This window comes from Zosterops lateralis, assembly GCF_965231275.1.
Source record: "Zosterops lateralis genome assembly, chromosome: 4".
NCBI classification, from domain to species: Eukaryota; Metazoa; Chordata; class Aves; order Passeriformes; family Zosteropidae; genus Zosterops; species Zosterops lateralis.
In genome coordinates this window covers 44064175-44087715 of record NC_139765.1, presented here as the reverse complement: position 1 = coordinate 44087715, position 23541 = coordinate 44064175, and the positions used below count along the sequence as shown (strand labels likewise).

Sequence of the window (23541 nt, the reverse complement as noted above, 5' to 3'; positions counted from 1 at the left end):
GTGCATGAAAGCGCAGATAGAGAACTTGAAGAGACCAGAGACATGGAAGGAAAAATGTACCCATGCTGTAACAGATCTTGTGTTTCCACAGAAAAGGACCTTTCAAGAGTAATTAGAGAAGAATCACTGATAAGATCTGCTACTGTATGTCTGGGAAATTCTCAAAATCATAGAATGGGTAAAATTGGAATGGTGGGTCATTGATCCAACCTCCCTGCTCAAGCAGGGTCATCCTAGAACATAATGCACAGGATTATATCCAAATGGTTCTTGAATATCTCCAGTGAGGGAGACTCCACTACCTCTCTGAACAATCTGTTCCAGAGCATGGTCACCTGCACAGTAAAGTTCTTCCTCATATTCAGGTGGAACTCCCTGTGCATCAGTTTCTGCTCATTGCCTCCTGTCCTTATTGCTTGGCACCACCAAGAAGAGCTAGAAACATCCTCTTGACATCTTCCCTTCAGATACTGATAGACACTGGTGAGGTCATTCCTCAGTCATCCCTTCTTGAGGCTGAACAGGCACAGCTCTCAACCTTTCCCATAAGAGAGATGCTCCATTCCTCTGGTCATCTTTGTCACCCTTTCTGGGACCCACTCCAGGAGCTCCATGTCTCTCTTGCACTGAGGAGCCAGAACTGGACACAGCACTCCAGATGTGCCTCACCAGGGCTGAGTGGAGGGGCAGGATCAGGATCACCTCCCTGGCCCTGCTGGCAATGCTCTTCCTAATGCAGCCCAGGATCCCATTGGCCTTCCTGTCCATAAGGGCACTGCTGGCTCATGGACAGCTTGTTGTCCACCAGGACCCCTAGGTCCTTCTCCACAGAGCTGCTCCCCAGCAGGTGAGCCCCAAAGCTGTCCTGCTACAGAAGGTTATTTTTCCCCAAGTGCAGGATCCTGCATTTGCCTTTGCTGAATTTCAGACAATTTCCCTCTGCCCATCTCTCCAACCTGTTGAGGTCCTTCTGCAGGGCTGCACAGACCTCTGGGGTGTCAGCCACTTCTCCCAGCTTTCTGTTGTCCATAAAGTTGTTATCGTTTATGTCATTCAATAAAGTTTTCATTTAAATCACCTCATCCTACTGTTTCCTCATACCTGCCAATTCCTTGGAAATGATGGGTGGGTGGCATGCTGTGTACTTAAGGTCTAGTTTGCCACTAGACATGTGGCAAACCCCATGGAAAACCTCATATTAAAATGCGTGTTTTCTGCTGTAATTTAAAAAAAAGAGCCAAACACAAGGGTACTTTTGTTTTACATGGCATAAATTAAATACTCTTGTATCCCTTAAAAAGTCAAATAAAGTAGCACTAGCCTAAGTTTGGGATTAACTGGTATAGCCAGGAAATGGGGTTACTGATTGCTGTGCTTTTTATGTAATGCACAAATAATAAAACTAAATATTGTGTGCTTGACATGAGAAAACCTTTAGAAAAGGTGCTTCAGGCCTTAAGCATATGGAACTGCTGCAGTTGCGTGTTTAACAAGATAATTTATTTAACCGAGTGTGAATGTCAAGGAGGACAGCTCTGAAGTAGGTGCCATGGGTTGGTTTATGTGCTCTTCTTATATTGAGGAAAAAAGTGCTGAGCTCTGTGTCCTGCTATATAGAAAAAATCAGATTGTTTTTAGTGGACTGTCACTATGTGCATGTCTTTGGCATAGTTCTAGCTAACAGTCTGAAATATTGGTGTACAAAATATATTTTATTAAACTGATACTTTATATATATTTTAATATTAAATATAAAAAATATTCACTAGGTCATGGGCCTAATATCACTTGCAATTTTTAGGGGTTTTTGATTCAGACTCAGGCTTAGTGTGAGTGTAGGTGGAACAGTCTTACCTCTGAAGAGAGTGTGTTCATCTGCTGCATTGGCTGTGAGGAGAGACCACTCCCATCTGGTGTTCTGGTTCCAGTCTGATAGATCTGGAAGTTGAAATGAAAACTGGAGGCTGTAATGTCACAAACGTGAAACGGCACAAACTAGTTTGGCTACCAAAAGAAGTATTCCCACGCACAACCACCCCACAGCAGCAGCCTAAGTCTCCTAGGCATTCTGGCCTTATCTTTCACTGGGGAGTCTCAGTGTCAGGGTGGTAGGAATGCAAAGCTGCACAGAATGACACTGTACACTTTCTTTTCTTATTGCTGCTGTCTGTGGTAAATGAAAAGTGGCAGTCAAGCAGACTGTCACCAAACAATAGCTTGTGCTTGTTACTCAGTCTAAGAATGCAGGTGTCTGAGCATAGATCTTTTGTCTTTTCCACCCCTCACAATTTACTCAGGCATCCCGCATCTCTCTGAAGGCTTTGTGACAGAAGTGTCCTGATTGTATCCCAAGGGAATATACAGACTTCTGAAATATACTTTTGCTTAATTCAGTGGAATTACTCTCTTCTTACCTACCCCATTCTCAAGTATTTGATAACAGCAGTAGACATATGGGCATGGTTCCCTGCATGGACTTGAGAAGTGAGCTCCTGAAGCATCCTTAATGAATCCCAGATTCAAATTGGAAAATTAATAAAATATATTAAACTGCAAACTAAATTTTAAGAAGTGTAGTTACAAGCCTGCTGGACCATAAACATTCTTCTAATTGTTTCTATGACTCATGTGGTAGAAACAGCGACTTAGTTTCAAAATGCGTAAAGGCCCTTCAATTTAGTTTTTTACATTAAATAATTTCCGACTAAACCACTATTCATCAACATTATTTAGACACAACTGAAAATTAAAGTAATGTAAGAACTGCCACCAACAGAAGATTTTGCTTTGCTTTTACTATTTCCCTTCCTTTCAGTTTTTTTGTAGATGGCTTTCATCTGGCCCCATTAATCTGGTTAGTCAGGTTCTCCAGCATTTTTTAGATATGATTTATTATGGGACATTAAATATTTGCATAGGAGACTGCTTACATTACAGCCATCAGAATGAGCTGTGCAGCAGTGTTCTGCTGTAGGAAACAGCTACTACATCTTTTGTGTTCAGTGCTGTTTGAGACCAGCTGCTGCAGCAGGCTAAATGCCTGGAAAACTTGAGTGCCCGTGTGTCTGTCCTGCAGGCTTCCAAGCATGGGTGGAGATAGATCACAGAATCACAGAATGGTTTTGGTTGGAAGGACCTCGAAAGCTCATCGAGTCCAACCCCACTGTCATGAGCCCCATCTTCAACTAGATCAGAGTGCTCAGGGCCCGATCCAGTCTGGCCTTCAATGTTCCCGGGGATGGGGCATCGAACCACCTCTCTGGGCAACCTGTTCCAGTGTGTCAGCACCCTCATTGTTAAAAACTTGTTCCTTATAACTAGACTTGAGTCTACCCTGTTTTAGCCTAAAACCATTAACCCTTGCCCTGTCTCTAAAGGCCCTACTAAAAAACCTATCCCCATCTTTCTTATAGGCTGCCAGTTAGTCCTAAAATGACACAGTAAGGTTTCTTCAGAGCCTTCTTTTCTGACTGACAGCTCTTAGTTCTTTTTCCATGGCTGCAGCAGAGACGTGTGACCTTTCCCGCAACCATTACTGTTTTGGGAAATTACAGTCAGATAAGGAGTCTTCACTGTCTAGGGAGCAGGAAGTGCTTGCATTGAGATACTCTGCACTTCCTATGTGGTGGTGACACTAATGGACTTGTGTCAGGAGAAGGGGATGAGAATAATGATTGTCAATGGGTGAAATAATGTGGATTCTTTCCTTCTTTCGTGGGAGGAACAGTAACTAAAAAATGTCATCTGGGTTGCAGATCAGGTTGGGAACTATGAGAAGTTATTATGAAATATTGGTGGTGTAGCAACCCTGCTAAAGTTCCTGGGAACTGATATCAGTAATCCAAGGGTGTGCTAAGACAGTGGAGGAGCTAAGAGCCATGACCAAACAGCCTGTGAAGAAGCTGTGGTCTGTTACTGTCATTAAAAAAGCCTGAGATAAGCACTAGGCTTGAGCTTAGATCAGTGGAAAGACTCATGTAGCACAAACCTGGGTCTTCACTGAAGGTCCTCAAAAAATAAGAAGTATTGAAATAATGAAAAGGGTAAGGAAATGGAAATGAAGGCAAAATATGTTGAGTTCTGAGTGCAGACTAAGGAAGAAAGAAATTAAAAATGAAAGAGGAGGAACTCTTGACAGTACTCACAAGGGGAGGGCTGGCCGGTGCAGCTATTAAGAAGGAATTGTTTACTGTCAGGTGGTGAGGCACAGGACCAAGTTCGCCAGAGGGGTTGTAAATGCCATATGCCGTATGAGTGTACAAGGCCAGGCTGGATGGAACTTTGATCAGCTTGTCTAGTGGAATGTGTCCCTGTCCATGGCAGCGGGTTTGGGAACTAGATGATCTTTAAGGTTCCCTCCAACCTAAGCCATTCTGTGGTTCTATGATTCTGTAATTCACCTATTTATCTGGTCAGGCACTCATTAAGCAGTGGCATAAAGATTCTTCCTGTTGAGTTCATCAGGAAAATAAACTACAGAAGGGGCTAAGATAATATAGCTATGAGTGCAGTGAATTGAAATAATTCATCTGTGGCATTTTCATGCATATTTTTAATATATAGTAAAAATTGCAATGTGTTCATTGGTAATTTATTCAGCAGGAAAAGAAAAACTACTATCTTTATACGATTAGTTATTTGCAAAAAAATTTCCACTGCTGTAGGTTTGGCACTGCACTTAGAGATAATAAGGCTGAGATGATAATCCAGAGGGCTCTAGCAGTGCCAGAGAGTTTTATTAGTTTGTGTGCAATATTAATAAGATTATTGGTGTTCTTTTTCTGTGTGTTTTTTTCTGTAAGTAGTCTAATGGAGTTTTTATAGGCATTAATGAACAAGGATGAGGTCAAGCAAGGCACACCTTACACTTGCGAGCAGTCCCTTTAACCAGAGTGGGAATAGCATCATTTTGTATACAACACAGAAAAAGCAGAATTAGTCCCTAATGGAAGGAATATCTCTATTAAATCTTTAATCGTCTTCCTATATGAAGATTTATTCTAGGAAAAATAATTAAATTCATTTAATTATTTTGCTGTCTTTAAAATACAAGAAGGAATTTTGCACTAAAGCTCAATTTAATCTATAAACTGATGGCAGTGCTTAAGACACAACCCAGCAATACCTCCTACAATATTTGGTAAGACTTAAACATGTAATATTTTTTAAAAAAAAAAATATGACCTGAAGAATAGAAGAGTCAATGCTGGACTATTTTTTTGACTTGTTTTTTGCTGATAACCAAGTGAGGAGAGAAAAAGCTTCAAGGGCAATGCAGTCCAGCCAAGTAGAGCTCCAGATGTTTTTTGGAAGTTTATTGGAGTTTGCAAGAAGAGTCAAGTTCGTTTATCACAGAACCACAGAATAATCTGATTGTGGGAGAGATCCACAAGGATTATTGAGTCCAGCTCTTAGCACCGCGTAGGACAGCCCCAAGGATCACACCGTGTGCCTCAGAGCATTGTTGAAATGGACTCTGCCAGCCTTGGTGCTGTGACCGCTTCCCTGGGGAGCCTGTTCCAGTGCCCAACCACCCTCTGGGTGAGAAACCTTTTCCTGATATCCAACCTAAACATCCCCTGGCCCAGCTTCAGGCCATTCCCTTGAGTCCTGTCACTGGTCATCACAGTAAAATCTAAATAGTCCTTTAATTGCTAAAACTACAAACTATTTCCTGATTAGGAAACAAAAGTATAGTTTGTTTCTGAACTCTGGGTCCAACATCAAAAATGCTTGCAGGCAGAGTCTTTGCACCTACACACAAGTTAAAAAGTGCCTCTAGGTTTTGACTTTAAACTTAATATTTTCACTGTTTTTAAAAGTAATTAGAAGTATCTTTTTGGGACCCTCTTGTAGACACCCTGTCTGACATCTGAGTGTGGGAAATACTTTAAAGCAAACATGCTGAGAATCTCATTACAGAAATTCAAATATCTCTCCTTTGAGACATGTAAATTTAATAGCAGTGGGTATAATTTTATAAATATATTTCAGGATTTCTAATTAGATAGCTCGTTCATCCACAGGCATTGAAGGCTGACCAAACAGCCATCTGCAGTTACAGTTGGGTTAATCATGTCAGCTCCCTATGAAAAGGCTCCATAGCTGCTGCCTGGAGATTTGGTTTGGCTGAGGAACATCTAGGGATCAGCTTGGCTGCTAAAAAACCTGTGTTTGGAGCTTGAGGTAACTGCTGTGCATGGACTACCCTCCTGTAAAACACATGGAAGGCAGGGTATGCTAGTTCCTTCTGTAAATGGGTAGTAATTTTGACAGTATGGTTGGGCCTAATCTTGGCAAATTTGTCTCATGACAAAAGCAGAACTAGCTTATCTTCTTTATATTTCCTTCTTCAGGAGAGCTGTTTTCTTTTAGTTGATCTGGGGTAAAAACAAATAAACAAAAATAAATCACATTATTTTAAGCAATGAAGAAAATACCTTCGTATTCAAGAAAGCCCTCGGGGACCTTCAACACTGGAGGAGGTATAAAAGCAGCTTGTCAGACTTTTGACCAGAGACCTAACTCTCCAGTCCTCTCCAAAGCGTTCTGTCACAGTCCTACAGCAAGTCAGCCTACAGATTATATGCATGTTTATCAGGCCAGGTTCTGGGCATGTATGAGACCTAGTTAGGGGAGAGAGAGTGTTCACATAAAAATAATAACCAGTTTGTGCTGCTTCTTGGTTTCATCCTTTCTATTTCTTAAGATACCAGCAATACTGTGTTTTAACAGAGCTGATTTAAATCAGATCTCACTAACTCCTCTGAAATTACTCAGGGAAAGAAAAAATAATGATAATAATATGAAAATAATGATATTTTATGGAGTTTGAGCTCAAGCTTAGACTCAATCTTCTGATAGCTGTTACATCACCATTTCATGTACTTATCTCAGGCTGTGATAGGAATACTGATTTTTTACAGGATTACCTGCAGCTTGCTCCTGTAGTTCTCAGACAACAGCATAAACTTCTGAGGTAGCAGGCTGTTGCTCCTTTCTGCGTTCCAGTCCATGTAGGGAAGAATTACAAGCCAAACTTGAGAGCACAGACATGAGAATGATTCTTTTGAGATAAGTGGATCCAGCAGCATCCATGAAGTTCTTGAAGTGGTGTGTAAGTGTTGCCATCATAGTCCCCAGAGCCTGGGGGTAGCTGTTTAGTTGGTGTTTTTCAGTGTGGGGCTTTTTTTTAGTTGTTTATTTTCCAAAGTTATTCATGATGACAGCATAAATAAAAATACTTCATTTATCACTTGTCATTTGGTGTATCCTTGCTTTATTTTAATTTCTTTCCTCAGTGTAGAGGAAAGTTTAATTAAATGCATTGGGTGTAGATGTTTGTCCTGTGCTTTAAGGTCAAATGTGTCCATCAGAAGAGCTTCTGCACTCTCACCGTGTATAGTTAGCCAGATAAACCCACTAACCATTCATCTCATCAGAATGTCCCTTAGGAACACCTTGCATGCAAAAATGGACATTAGAGAAAACCTGTTTGCTTTCATGATGAATATTTCAGTTCTTTTCCATATCCATCACTATCTTTGCTGTTTTCTCGTGTCCCCTTTAGGGCCAGTCATTCTCTTGGCATTCAGAATGCCAAGTTTGAGTCCATATGAAGAGATCTGGCTCCTGCAGAAGAGAAATGTCACTCCCAAGTGGCATAGGACTCTCTTCAGGTCCAAACTGAAGTGCCAATCTGGAGCAAGCAGGGATAGAGGAGTCATTCCATGATTTCATGTTTCTGTATTTCTCCAGTTTGCAAACTAAAAGAAAATCTGGAGGTTAAATCCTCTGTATTTGTATTCAGGGATCAGACAGGATGACCTTGCTGGTACCTTCTGGTCTTACAGTCTAGGAGCTGGACTCACACATTTCAAAAGGTCATTTTTCTTACCTTTGACACAAAAAATGGAATCTGCAGTAAAGCCCCTCTGGTCTCCTCTTCAAAAACAGAACAAATCTCAATATACTGATATCAAGGGATGAGGACTAACCTCCTAACAGCCCATCAAACTTGCATTTTCCCTACTGTTATAACGAGATGCATAAGCATTCTTAGCTTAATTGAAAAGCAGCTCTCTAGAGGCTGCTGGTTAGGTTTTGGTTTTATTTCAATGGAAAACTGTTTTTTTACATTTTCTCATTTCCACAGTTTTGAAGAAATGGATTTTTTTTCTCAGTGGAAATGAGTTTGTGAGGAGGGCTATCACTGGGTCTCTCAGCACTGGTTGTACTCTCATGGAGATCTATAATGTTGTACAAAATGAGCAAAACCTGTCGTTGTTCCTGTGTTACTGCCATCTGGTATGTTCATAACAACGTAAAACAGTTTAGCAGGATTCCTTACAGACACCAAAGTAAAATGTTTTTCCCTGCTTTCCAAAACAAAGCTTGCACTTCCTCTTCTGTGGGCTGTTTTTAAGATTTCATAGAATTACGCTGTAGTGTAGGTGACATAGGAGGAAAGCCAGAATTTGGCTTTTTCCTCCTTATTATTCTTGCTGCTCGGTTTTGTTATAGCTGAACAGAATCTAAGATTCAATGCTAGTCATTTTTCATCAGGATCATCAGAGTATAGTTCTGTTAGCTCCCTCCTGAGAGACACTACCAAAATACAGGTATTTTTATTCTCTGTGCCAAGCAAAAGGAGACTTATACTTATAAATTCATGGGTATTCTTTACTGATAAATTCTTAGAGAGAATTCACTCAATCTGGGATGGGTAATCTTCTATGAAGGGGCAGCAATTGCTAGAAAAATCTAGAAATGGCACTTTATGCCAGACTATCATGTATTTACTTTGCTGGGTCTAAAGCTGTCCTGCTGTTCCTACTCTGAAAGACTTGTTCACAATGGTGGTGGGTGACCATACTGAAATCTGAAGTATGACTCTACCCAGGGAATAATTCTTCTATATAGGTTGCTTATAAGCACAAATCTTAAGCTAGATACCTGATACTTCATTAACATTGCTGCATGTCAAGCAGTCAAAAAGCTCTCGCTGTCCCATAGTCAGCTGTTCATACATTGTCTCAGGTATCTTTGGTATCTGTCTCAGGGCTTGTAGGACTATGTAATATGTCTGAGAATATTTCTAATGTGCCGCGTCATGGATAGGTGATTAAAAACTTTCTGCTCCTCACTCATCCCAGAGCCAAGACATATAAGAAGCAGTTGCAGGCTCGAAAGCATTTAATCTAAAAAGAATGTACTACTTCTCTTTGATCATATACAGTAGGAGCTTCCCTATCTCTGCGCCCTCATATTACACTTTGGAAACACTGAATGGTAGTTTTGACCCACAGCACCATTGGATTCTCTTGGGGTCAGGAGGCTGGGCTAGGTGGACCATGGCCCTTGTGTAAAATTAGTGAGCAGTCGTAGTGTTCCCTGTCTGGGGAAAAGGTGCAGTAAGAACCCGCACAGATGACAAGATGTACAGCAATGACTCTGCTGTAATGTAAAGCTGGGGACTTGGAGCTGGCATTCTGCCCAAGGACAAAGGCCAGGAACTGCTGCTAAGCCCTGCAGCTGAATGACCACAAGGCAGTTGTGTGTTTCACTCCTCATCTCTCAGAAAGGAGAAGTCACCAGTTGGGCTTACAAACCATATGACAAACCAGTCATCCCAGCAAGAGGCTGGCATTAGCTTGGAAAGCTAATTGTTAACCCTGCCTAAGCTCAGGGCTGGTCTGGTAAATGTGCAGTGGTTGATCTGTCACCTAAACCTTGGGGCTCTTAACCAGTGACTGAAATGACCAGGACCTTCAGCATGTCATTCTCTCTCCAGAGGAATCTACTTCATTTTTTTTTTCCATCCTTGTCTTATTAGAGGACTGTAATCACTGTTGGGATCTTACATCCTTCTACTTCCATGTTCTCAAGGTCCAGGGAAAAAAATTTATGCTCTCTCTGAAGCTTGCCTTTACTGCCTTCATGTTTTCCCAGTGTATTTGTGTATAAAGTTCTTGAGTTGGTGTTTTCATATGCATTTATTTTTAACTTTAGTTGAAGAGTGGATTTTTCAAAGTCAGGCAGAGGGAGCAGATTCTTATTTTCCATCAGTTGCCCATTCTTATTAGAAAGCTGTGTGCATGCATGCATCCCTCCTGTTAATGCCTCTTTTCCCAGAAAGAAATTTAGAAACCTCTGTGTCTCCAAAGCCACATCTGTCTGGCAGGAAACTGTCAGACCTTACCCAGCTGTAGTTGCTGGGCATCATGAGTTGAATTTTCAGCAGAAATCAGAATTTTTGTTCATAATGATTTTAATAAGCTAAAGCAATCACACTGGTCGATTGTGGCTTTTTCCATCATGGTACTGAATTTACACTAATTACATTATTCTGAACTGACTTAAAACTTAATAAATTTGATCCAAGAGAAGAAGTGTCTGCAGTTACTATGATTACTTTTCTTGCAGTGAATTTTGAGGTTAGTCTGCAGCAGTACAGACTGCTGCTACATATGGACCACTAATGAAATTGCCTGATTAGGTGAAATTCTAGACTTTCAGCAAAGAGTCCTCATGCCAATTGCAGTAATAGTTGTTGCATCATTTCTGCTCAAGGGAATCACTCAAATGCTTCTGATATAATTTCATTTTCAAACTGACTGTATAATTAAATAATACAGTATAGCTAGCAGTAATCTTTCTCCATATTTAAATGGAAATTTTACCATTTACCAGCAGGAGCCATAGCATCCCTAATTGGTTGCAGCTAATAATATATTATGACTAAAAAATGTTAACATTAAGTTTATGAAGTCAAGCACTTAGAAGTTAGGCAGTGTCAGCATTAGTATTGCCCAGGCAACTTTCATTTCCCTGCCATTTGTTTAAATGCAAGTTACAATGTTTATGTACACAAACATTGTTCTTTTTTTCCTCTTAAGTCCACTGCCTCATTCAGTAAACTGGTAGTAATTGCAGATTTCTTTTTATCTTCCTCATAAACAGCATGGCTTCAGGTATTGTTTAACTCAAATTATCCAAGTATTGCACAAAACATTTTCATTCCTTTCATCCTCTGTGTTTCTATGATGCTTTTACCACATGTGAACCACTGTTTCCAACAGGGATGTGTTATGTTGCCTAACTCCTGTTCTTAGGGAGTTTAAGGAACCCAGGCCCTTTTCATAGGAATGCAGGCTGCTGAAGTGATTACTAACATGTGGGGAAGGTGCAACACTTCTGAATGGGTTGTGCAAACACAAGATGCTGAACAGGAAGATCCAGATTGCTCTGGCAGGAATCCAGTGTGATTGCAATGGCAGGAATGCATCTTTTAGATGCATTTCTTTTAGATTTCGAAGAAAATAACTTGTTTTCAACCTCTTTTTTACAGTCAGATCTTAATCCCATTCTGGGTTTATAGTTGATAAACTCCCTAATTTTCTACAAGGTTGTCTAAAAAATGGTCACATGACAAAATGACATGACAAAAGCTTTGGAACACATTTTTCAGAAACAAGAGCTTTTTCCAGTTTTGCCTTTACAAATATCATACCATACTTCATTATAGAATCACCATAGAACAGTGTGGGTTGGAAGGAACCTTAAAGATCATCCTGTTCCAACCCCTCTGCCATGGGCAGGGACATCTTCCACTGGATCAGGTCGCTCAGACCTTCATCCAGCTTGGTCTTGGACACAACCAGGGATGCGACACCCACAGCTTCTCTGGGGAACCTGTTCCAGTGCCTCACCACCTTCACAGTAGAGGATTTTTTCTAGTATGTGATCTAAACATACTCTCTTTCAGTTTGAAGCCATTCCTCCTTGTCTTGTCACTACATGCTCTTGTAAAGGGTCTCTCTTAGTGACAAATGCCCAGCTGTGCTGTGGAAGTGCTGAGTTCCCTGGCAGCAGCACCCTGGGCAGTTATCTTGAAAACTCTGCCAGGAAAAGCTGGGCCAAACCTTGTTCTAGCAGCTGGCTCAGTGCCACATGTGTTAGAGGCTGGGACACAGGCCACTTCTGTGAGACTGGATGCAAATTCTTTGACAAACAGACAATCTTTCTTCCTTTCAATCTTCACACAGCCATATATACTATCCGTCTTTTGCAAAAATAATTTAAAGCTCTAGACAGACAAGTTTTACTTAGCCAAACCTGGAGTCATCATCATTGCAGCCCCATCTTGTATACAAAAGAAGGTAGGGTCCTGAGGAAAAATAACCATGTGGGGTTTATACTGAAAAATTATTTTCTTTGCCTTAAAATCTGCCAGCATCTCCTGTGGTAGATCAAGTGGTATTACTGTGTTCCTTTTATCTTTTTTTGTAGTCACAAAAAATTCTGAAACAGAAAAACCAGGATCCAGTCCTTTCTTTGTGTCTTTAAAATGAAGATCTGAAATGACAAACAGTCTTGAACCAGAACGATTTTAGTGTTCACGAGTTTGAGTTTGAAGTTTTATTGATCTGCTTACTTGCCACATCTCTATAAATTTATTTTTCAGAAGAACCCTGAAAGCTAGTTTCTACCATTAGAGCCATATTAACCAAAGAGGAATTATTGCAGTTACTGATTTAATTTACAGGTTGTAATACATAGTAACCTGCATTTTTCTTTTAAAAACTTACTGAGGGAAAGAAGTTTTTCTTGATGATTGGTAAAGCAGCTAAGACCCCTCATGTTCTACTGTGTAATGACATTTCTGGGGGCACCACAGGGGCTATACCCAGACTGGACCCTGGTAACCCCCAGGGAAATACCCACACTGCCTGACAGCAGGGTAAGAAATTCCTGTCAGCCAGCAGTTGCAAAGTCGTGATTTCAGTTTGCACTTCTGGAACTAAATGTTTTGGTTACTCCCAAATCCTGTGTTAGGGGCCTACATCTCTTCTTTATTTTCACAGACACACATTAATTTCATCAAGGATGTACCTCAATGCACACTTTCTTTGATTTTCAATTTGTTGTTGAATAATTTCTTTCTAATGTGCTAAATAGTTCCTATTTACTCTGAACTTCTATATAGATGCATCCTGTTGGTAGGCAGAGTTAATATACCATAGAGAAAAACATGCTTATTAGTTGACTTAAACATGCTGTATACTTCTTTAAAAGTGCATTTATGAAACATTTTGCATTTAAAATATTTTATTAAGAAAGGGAAACTAACTATAATAGTGAAATTGATGTATTGATTAATTAAATTAATTTATTCATTCTGGCACTAAGGGCCATGTGCTATGGTTGATATAATTTGGCGTAAAAACTGTCAATCTGCTTGGATACTTCTGAATACATCAGCAAGTATTTATCTGTAACTTTATATGCCTACTATGTTCTGCAAACCTGTCCTAATGCCCTTTGGGTTCTTAAAATTAGTCTATCTCATCCATTGCCACCTGGATTTTATTTACTCCAACAGGAAAAAATGCAACCTGTTCTTCTTTTTCAGACTAAAACAGGTTATTGGAAGTAAAGAAAATTTTCTCTTAGAACTTTCTAAGAAAGATAAAACTCCGAGTTGTCTATAAGCTGGTGCTGGATTCAGCTGATCCCTTATGTTCTTAATGTGACTTAGGTCATTCTTTTTCTCAACTCTAGAAACTAAGAACTTGGATTTTTGACAGCAGGAATTACAATGTTTTCATTATTGTTAAAAATGAAAGAAATAAAATACATATGCATGTATGTATGCCTCAGTTTGTAGGAGTGTGACAGAATCAATCATGAAGCAGGCTTATTTGGCAGTCAACATTACAGTAGTTTTCTACCTGATTCCATATATAATTAAACCAAAGCAGCCCTTAATTAAAAAATTTAAGAAGGCTTGTTTGTTGCATCACTTTAATGTATTTAAGTTACTTACTAGATTATAAAAAGACATGTGTGGAGAAGAGAAAATGAGTCAAGCCCATATTCCAACCTGAGATTAATGCCTGAAAAGTGTAACAGTCTGAAGCCTGCTGACTTAATCACTTTATTCCATCACTTTATACTTTGACAAAGTGAGCTATGTGTTTACCATGCATACAATCAGTTTACAACTGAAAAGCATACCAAATATTGCTTAAAATTATTATAGGTAGATGTGTTAATACATTCTAAACCAAAGGTTGTTTATCTTTAAATTGCCTATTGACAGTTGAGAGTCAAAATAATTCTTTTTGACAGCCATTTCAGCTGAACAAACGTGGGTAAACTGTTTAGCTTGAGAAAAAGCATTTGGAATATTTTAATTATCAGCTGAATTTCTGCAGTGGTTTACAGTCAGCTGGCGTGGGGTGTGGATACTGGATGAAGCCAGGTTGGTTCTGGCGTGCACTGCAGCCGTGAGAAACAGGAGCCAATGTCGGCTTTTCAGTGGATTACTCTGAAATCACGGAATTGTAACTCAAACATTATTAGCATGATGTTTTGTTTTTGAAGCTGAGGTTGGGGCTCGTCCATGTCTCACTGAAATGTTTTAGGATTTTTGCCACAGGTTTTGGGCAATTGGCCCTCTTTGAGTTCTGAACACGTAAGAGCTGTATTACAATTACTGAGCCCCCTAAATGTTGCAGTTCAGTGTCTCTTAAATATTTAGGCATTGCTATCAGCAGAATCATTTCCACAAAGTCAGATTTCTTGTTTTTATAACTGCTGGTTATTTACTTTATTATTTTTGGTGAACTACCCCGACTCAGGCTAACAATGACCTCTATTATACACCCAACTGAATGTTTTCCTGTTTAGGGTTATCCATGAAAAAGCATTTATTTTTTAAAGGCATTCCACATGTTCCCATCCTTTGTTTCCACAGCTGTAAAAGAAGATAACTTACTGGAAAGAATAGCCTTTCAAACAAGAAAGAACCATCTTGGCAAGGCAGCCATTTCAGTTCCTTTGTGCTCCAGCAGCATCTCTGGCTTCATTATTAGGTTTCCTTGGGCTTCTGAAATGAAAATCAATGTTTTCCTTATTATGTGGCATAGATTAGGTTTTTAGATGGATGATACCTGCAGATCTGCACTATGTGAGTGCACAAAGTATGTAATTTACTAACAGCTGGAAAACCATTTTGGCATTGCTACATTTTAACATTACTAATTGTCACCATGTTTCTCTCATGCTGTAAGACTGCAGATGACCCTAAGAGGAGAGCAAGACTTTCACATGGAAGGCAGCTGTATAGATCTCTTATTAACTGTAAATGATAAGTTATAAAGCACAGTTTGATATAAAAATAATTCAATTTTTCTTCAAATGCATTTTTTTTCTGAAAATGAAGAATATGGCATGGTTTTCAATTTGTTGTTGAATAATTTTTTTCTAAGAAATCATCAAATCATTCTTCAATGAGGTTTACAAGTATGAAATAAAACTAATTTAAATACATTTTTCAGATGAGGTCTGCAGGTATGAAAGAAAGCTAATCCAAACACGTTCTAATCATAGAACTTGGCAGAATGGATGCTATCAAATGCATGCCAACAGTACTTTGGTGGAATGGGGTGAAACCATTGATAATTTTGTAATGTCTGCTCTCATATGTGCATGGAGAAAATACCACAGCCCAGAGAACTACTAGTCAAGAAAAATCAGCATCTGGACAAAGACCGGTCTTTGGATCTTCTTGTTTATCTAAGCAGATGGGAACAATCTGACTCCATCCAGTTCTTTGAGCCTCACTGTGGCAAACATGATACAATCTTTTAATTTGATTTTCATTAGAATACATAGACTTTACTAATCGTAGGGTTTTTTTTCTTTTCTGATGTGATGACAGTGCTGTCAAATGTATCAGGAAGTGTGTCAATTCAGATAAAAATTGCATGTAAGTATTTCCTGGTATTTTCCAGTCAGTGACATATTTTGTTATTATACTCATTTTCTTTGCAATCTATTTGAGGCCTAAACTACCTCAGCATGTCTAATGGTGTGCATAATGTTCATACATTTCTATGTGCAGTTGAATGTTGTTGCCTCAGGCATGGCTATGTGAGGACAGGGCTATGAGGAAGTTTGAATGGGGGTTTGAAATGTCATCTACTCAGGGTTCTCCTTCAGTAAATTTTTGCTGCCCATTCCTCCCCTGCTTCCCACCTGCTGCACTGTGCGTGCAGCCAGGTGCTGCAGACCAGCTACTGTGCCCCAGCACTGCATTTCTCATTTTTTGAAACCATTCTGTAAGCTTCCCTCTTTGGGGAACAGGAACTCCATGCTGCAGGCAAGTCCCACTGAGGGGCTAAGCGGATGTTCTTGAGGACATCGGTTTGTACTTAGGAGAGCACAGTGTTCTATTCACTTGTTTTTCTTCTTGTAAGAAGAGGATTTGGGACTTAGACTGTTTTAAAATTCTGTGAGAGACAGTCAGCACTCTCACAAAACTCTGAGGGAAGTGAGAGGTGATGTGATCTCCATAGCAAAGCGGTAAAGCCCGGGGGTTCCAGATGTCACTTTTCTGGCTTTGCATTCTTGTTTGCTCATGAGGGACCATGTTCAGCGCCAAGGCTGAGATCTTGTCCTTAACAATGTCTCACAGGCTTGTTAAATACCAGGTACTATGAGTTTAGTATTGTAAAATCTTCTTGACTTCTCAGAATAATTCGGTGCCTATTAATTTGGGTTAATACAAGTGATTTACAAGGCAAAAGAGTGCTGCAGCTCTTTTTCACCTCTGACTATTTCCATTTGAGAGGAAATCAATGATAACAAATACATAGAATTTCTTTGCCACAAAAAGATTGGCATCTTTAGGCATGTTTGACAATGTACTTGTTACTAAGCCAAGCCCAGTAGTTTTTTCAAACATCAGCTTATCCAACATTTTTGTGATTTTCTTGTCATTAATGTTTTTTTGGACAGCATTTTTCTTCACTTCTGGATACTGCATTTTTTTCCATTCTCAGTCCTCTTTAATTTACAGATTAAAAAAACTTGTTTCATCCTTGCTGCATGTGCTTTGGAGATATTCCATTATTTCACTATTCAGACCCCAAGGAAAGGTTTAATTCTTTATATTTAATCCTTCTTTATATTTCTTACAAAGGAAGAGCAGCTTCCATGTCTATCAGTAGGCCATAGCCTCTCACCTATAGCAATAGGTAGAGATTGCTAGTAGTAATGTTCATTAAAGCCTTTAAATTTGAATTAAGCAATGAGAAATCACTGAACTTACAAAACCATCTATTGTAAATATCATGCTTTGTAACTCATAAAAAGACCAGACATTTTGTGTTGGCTATCAAGAAAATTTTTTTATCTTTATTCAATCCAGTCAGAAATTCTGGCTCACCTGTGAGAAAGCAAAGCTATAGAGAAAACTCATTTAAAAAATCACTGCTAGAATAAACAGCAGGATGCATCTCCCATGGCCAGGCCAAAAGAATGGGATATACATAGGTCATAAAGAAGTAGTGTGGGATTAACATGGACTTCTTAGTACTTCTACATAGGCATATTTGAGGGAAGGTGTGAGGTGTTGACAGCTTAGTTCAGTGTCCTGCACTGAAGAATGATCTCCAGGCAGCTGGAAATACCACTGTTACATTGGCAGCTCAAATACCACCAAGATGTTCTTGAAAAGTAGTTTGCACATTTTCAGTACTTAAAATTTTTACAACGGCATCTTTTGAGAGGACTAGATCAAAGACCAACTGGTCATTGAGCAGACACTCAGAGCTATGACTACAATAAAAAGAAATTAGGTCAAGTGTTCTGGCAAAGGCATATGTTGCCTGGATTGCTTGAAGACAGAATTTGATGTATCTGTCAATTAAAATCAGAGTATGCTGGCACAAAGCAAGTAGATTTCTTCGTTCCCTTGCATCTCCTTTGCTTTACTTGGCTGAGTGATAGAACACAAACATCTAACCTTGATGTACCATGACTCAAATATTAACAGGAGTGATAACATTTCCGAAGAAGATATGAGTAAGCAGAACTATTATTTTAATATAAAATTTCAGCGAAGTGGCCTTTAAACATAACTATGAGAACACCATGGCCAGACTTACAGTCAGAGGAAACTGGGTCTGGGGAAGGATCTCAAAAGTTCTGCTAGGCCAGCCTGATAAAGTTGACGCCAGATTTAACATGGCCTAAATTGTTCCAGGATATTTAATTCATCTGTACTAAATAATCTCTGATGTTAGAGACCTGCCTTCCCAGGCACTCTCTTCTATTGTTCTTGCTGTTAGAAGGTTTTTCTTAGTGTCTAGCACCAAACTTCTATGCTGCAATTTTTTTTTTCCTCCATACTTAAAACTGACTTTACCATAATGCTGGAGGGGAGGTAGGAGAAATAAATTAAGTGATTTTGGGGGTATAAAAAGCACTTTGTGTGGGTGCAGCTTTTTCTGGCAAAGCTGTTTTTTGCAGTACTGTTTTTGTATTTCTGAGAGACTAGAACGGTCTCCTCCAGATAAAAGCTGCACAAATTGGCACAGCTGCCCTTGCAAACCACTGTCAGAACAAATCTTCTCTAAGTACCCATTCAGGTAGTGTCAAGGCTTTGTAATTTTGGATTCACATGAACCTTAATCTGTAATTAACTTGAGAGAAGTTTTTGGCTATTGTCTCATGAGAGGTGATAGTAGCAGCTCCCTGTTACATAAGTTCTTCCATAGGGACAATGTCCCAGGGACTCTCTTGAGCATTATTTTGAGTGCAAATGTGCTCAGATGTTAAATATAGACACAATTATAAAGTTTCCATGACATTCACTGTATCAGGAGGAAGGTATTCTGGACAGAGACTCTGATGCAGAAGCAAATTGTATTCATGTACAAATTTCATAAGAATATTTCTGACCAGCCTCAGATCCATCAGGATTTGGGATTCTTCTTCCTGTGAATGCCATGTTTTCATCTTCAGCTCTGTCTGAATGGTTTTCTATACAGGACTGATGATGAGGGTGTGGTTTCTTAGCAAAAGCGCCACTTTAACTCCTGATTCTGCAGTTCAGTGGCTGAGAGTCTTCATGTCAGTGTCCACACCTGCATGTTTTGTGTAACGGCACACAGAGATTCAGAGCAACTGTTTGTATTTCAAAATAAGATGCTTGTATTTCTACTTCCCTCTACATGTGGGCAGAAACATTCCTTCTTCTGTGGGTTTTCAGAAATGCTTTGTATCTGGATATCTTTGTGTCCACACAGAGAATAATGAAGGAAATGCAGGGAAATGTCCATTACACTGTCATTGAGAATATATATTTTCCCCTTCTCACCCTAGTCTCAGCTGAATCCATTAAACCATAATGATCCACATGTTCAGCAATTCTTCAGTAGCTGCTGAGAGGTGCTTGTGTTTTTTGAGTCCTCATGTTATTGTCCCACCATGTGATGTTTGAATGCTGCACTAGTTCATATTTTCCATCTCTTTTTTTTTTAAATTCTGGGAAATGTTCCTGAAGATCTTAATGTTGTTGAGAGCTCACAGACCTTGATTATTCAGCTGGGAAGACCTTTGGATATGGCTCTAATATTTCAGAAAAGATTAATGGACTTGCTTTTATCTTCTCCCTGGAGCATTTGCTATCACCAGAGCAGAGATCTGGAAACTGACAATACCACCTGGAACTAAGTCCCTACCAAACTCTATGAAAGAGTATTTAATTTTCTGCTAATTAAAGAATTTTCTGCTTGGAGACCATGAGAGAGTTCTGTTGATTTATAATCTTGTTGTCCTCTTTTTCTAAGTGTTTTGACATATCTTTAGCTGGTATAAATGAGCATCATCACTGAAAAAGAAAAGCTTCTTAAAATCTCTTGAAAATTTGGCCATTTAGCAATGAAGGTTTTAAGCCAAAAAAAACCCAAAGCTAAACTAAACCAAAACATAACCAGGCATATCAGTTGTGTTCTTCCTGGCTTTGTATCTAATGAGTGTTGACATATTCTAAAAGTACTATAGGGTAATTATTTTAGACTTTGGAAATCTTCTTTTAGTATTATAATATTTTTTGGTAGGTTGGGGCTGTCCTTTCCAGACAACAATGACATTTAGGTAGCTGTGTTGCTGTGTTATCCATGACCCTTCCTTGGTGCAGGACAGACTTGACTAAGATACATCTCAGCTTTAAGGATCTAAAAATAACAGATGGGATCCATCTGCCTGCCGTGCATAGGAAGGAAGCAGCCTGCTCCTTTCAGCTACTTGATGTTATCTTCAGCCTCAGGATGTTATCTGACTTCTCCTTAAGACACAAAAATAGTTGTGGAGAAACTAAACCCTGCAAATACCTTGCGGCAACTGTAGAGCTTCTGTAATTTATTTCCCGTAGCTAGATTAGGATGAATTTGTGTGTTATCCGGTGCTTGATTTGGTGGCCAGTATTCCCAGTGTGCTTGATAATGGCTTCATGCAGTAGCAGATTTGACAGTTATTTTTAGTTTATGTTGTACTTTCAGGAAACCAATTCAGTTTCCAGGTTGTTCATTTTTAACAGGTATTGATGAAATGAGTGAGGGGCAGCTGAGGTACAAACTGAAGTTGTAGGTGTGTTTTTAGGTTATGTGTTATTGAGTGAATGTTATAGTATCACAGCCTGTATAACACCCCTTCCAAGCCTTGAGAAGAATTCTTTGCTACTGTTATTTGTTCTTGCCTGACTAATACAGCCAGCATGAGCTAGGGTTGTTTGCACAGCTGGAGCCAGTTCTGGTACCCTTATTCATTGAAAAGCAAACTTCTGCTACAAACTCCATAGAGTTTCTGAAATACTAAATAACTAGTAAAATACTAGTAAAAGGATGTTGTTTACATCACTGTAGGGATGCATCACTCTCAAAATGTTCTCCTAGCATTACCTCGTCATCCTGGTGTTTCACTGTCTTGCCACCTGCTGATTGTAACTGAAGTGTGACACACAATTGTTTCATTTCTGAAACACTAAATAAGTGCAATAATCTAGCTTCTCCACAAAGCATTAGTAAGAAAAAAATTAAAAACTATAAACCCATAAAAAATCCATACCACAAAAAATGCTAAAATATTTTTATTTTTTATGTTTCATTTTAGTTTTGGAACTGAACCAGGGGATTATTCCCAGTTACGGAACTGTGCCGGACCAGCAAAACCTTCATACTCCTGAATGGGTGGGTACCTGTTTACTTTAACTGTGACTACCTGTAAAATTTTTTCTTGTAGATATGCAACAGTCCAGTAGGTGTTCCAGAAGACTAGCATTCCTTTACATTTGCATCACATGCAATTCATCTTTGTGATTAAATCTGAGTTTCTGTTATTCCTATTTCCCTAAAGGTAGCTGAAGTAATTGATTCAGATCTGTAAGTACAGGTTGTCACAGGCACTGGACTCAATGATATATGACCAATATAAACTTATTATAAACTGATATCTATATATTCACCTCCTCTCTCAATGTAATTTTGTTCACAAATGTATAGGATTTCTGTGTTTGTATACAAGAATAAATAGTTCTGAACACACCCTGCACATACCCAAGAAAGTTCCAAGAAAGTTTGGAGACACCAAGAAATTCCTTACTCCAGAGACTGGACTGGCAAGAAAAAGACCTAGAGGAGTCCATTCCCTTTGTCCAAAGTTCAAAGTTCCCAGCTCACCTAAGATTTTCTGCAGCTAACAGGCTGCTGGCTCTAGCTCAAGAACCCCTGGCTCAGATCTCATAGGAAACCAATATCCAAAGTACTTGGAAATGCATTTCCTTCTGGGAGGTGGTCACCCTTGCCTCCTCTGACCCTGTGTTTTGCAGCAAGTTGTTGATCTGAAGCTGTTTAAAAATTTTTGAAGCCTGAGGTGTAACCAAGAGCTTCCATTTCCCGTTGAGTGGCTAGACTTGGATGTTAAAAAATCCTTCTTAGAATCTCCTTGTGGGGTTTTTTTTACATATTTTTATGAAGTGAAATAGCATCAAAACAGCTGGAATGTCATATACCTTGTGATTAGACCAGTCTCCTCTGAACAGCCTTGGTAGAATTTATTTTTATTTCTACTGAAAAATTGATGGTCAAAATCAATTTTTATTTTTGGTTACTCATGTTTACCAGAAATTGTAGTTTCATCTCAGTTTTAGCAGCATGTCTGCCCTGCTCCTTCTGTGTCAAGTCCTCCTTGCTGATCACTAGATAGTTTCAGTGGGTTGGAGGAGACAGAAGGATAAAATTGAGATCTACTGAACTTCTGCTAAATTAATTTGGGCTAATTGTAGCTAGAAACAGAAACTGAAAAGGAAGCCTAACCTGAAATGATTGAATAGAAGGGAAGTGCTGTGCCTTTTGCCTAAACTTAGATTATGTGTTGCAGCCAGAAGTAGTCTGGAAATTCAGTTTGATTTTGCAAATTCTTCTGAGGAGCCTGAACTAAATAAATTATTGGCTGATAGAAACAGTCATGTTCTTCTTATGGTGCTTTCTCCAATTACAGGATCATATGCAAAGTTTACCACAAGATCCCTGCCTCATTTGGCAATGAATAGGACAATTATCTCCAAAAAGACAAAAATCTGTGAGGATATTGTTTGTGGTACTTCAGAAAGCTTTAAATGTGGCTGGAAATTGCAGCAAAGGAATGAAAGGCTCTTACCACTAGAAAAAGTGAGTTCAGTCCTAGATAACTGGACAACCCCTGCTATAGGATTTTTGTGCAAGACTTATAAAGTTGCAGCCAGCTTTTCTTTTTCTTGAGTGCCGAAGGAAAACATCCATGGCCCTGTTTGCATTTGCAAGAGAGTGACATATGGACCTGGAACTGAATGCATTGCTCTTTGAAGAGAGAGAATTGCTGAGCTGTCTGGAAAGATGTCACTGTCCTGCTGTATAAAGCTGTAACTCCAAATTTAGGAGACAGTGAAGAGGTTTTTGCATAGATGTCTAGATGTGTGATGACCATTAAAATTAAAATTATAGTGTTACTTTCTGTCCTGGGGGATCTTTTATAATTAAGTTTCACAACACTTGCAGAACACTGAGATTCCATAAGGAGAATACCAAAGGCATAGTCAGAAGGAAATCCCTATTTTAAGCATTTGAGCTATTTAGGTGAGCTGTAATAAGGAAGAAAGAAAAAAAAAAAAAAAACACAAACAGACAAACAAAAAAAAAAAACCAACGAAAAAAACTTAAGTAAAGACAATAAGGAGTATTCTATAACTAGTACAAGGAGCATAGAAATATGGCATGTGATGCTACAATTTAATCCTGTATCATAAACAACATGTACAAGGAAGAACAAAACCGCACAGATAGCAATAATTCAAGCCTTTTCCACCTCATGTTTCATTTTGCAGCTTATCTGCTTTGTAGGTAGATAATTTGAACTGGCATGCAACAATAAGATTTTTTTTTTGAGAGTGAATATCTGCAGAGAGAAGGTTAACTTCTTCAAATTTTCCATTACTGCTGCCCCTTATACAATGTCTTCTGCAAGAGACTTACGAGCAGTTCAAAAGGGTGGATTTCCCAGCTCTTACATCCCAGGAAAGATGGGAGTTGTTGAAAAGCAGGGTTTCAGTGAGCACTTTCTTAATTTTCTTTAAAATTAAGGCCATTTGGTCTCTTTAATCAGGAGTCACTGGAATTCCTCCTGCAGCCAGCAGCAACCTGATGCTCAGACAGG

General features: G+C 39.1%; 1 protein-coding gene across 1 annotated transcript in view; it reads left to right on the top strand.

The window, feature by feature from the left end:
• The window catches only part of ANO6 (anoctamin 6), a 70513-nt gene that overhangs the window by 5102 nt on the left and 41870 nt on the right, over nt 1-23541 (top strand). Inside the window, exon 2 of the mRNA XM_083859018.1 lies at nt 20965-21041. Coding sequence (XP_083715144.1) covers nt 20965-21041 — 77 coding nt within the window. The remainder of the gene's footprint in view (nt 1-20964; nt 21042-23541) is intronic.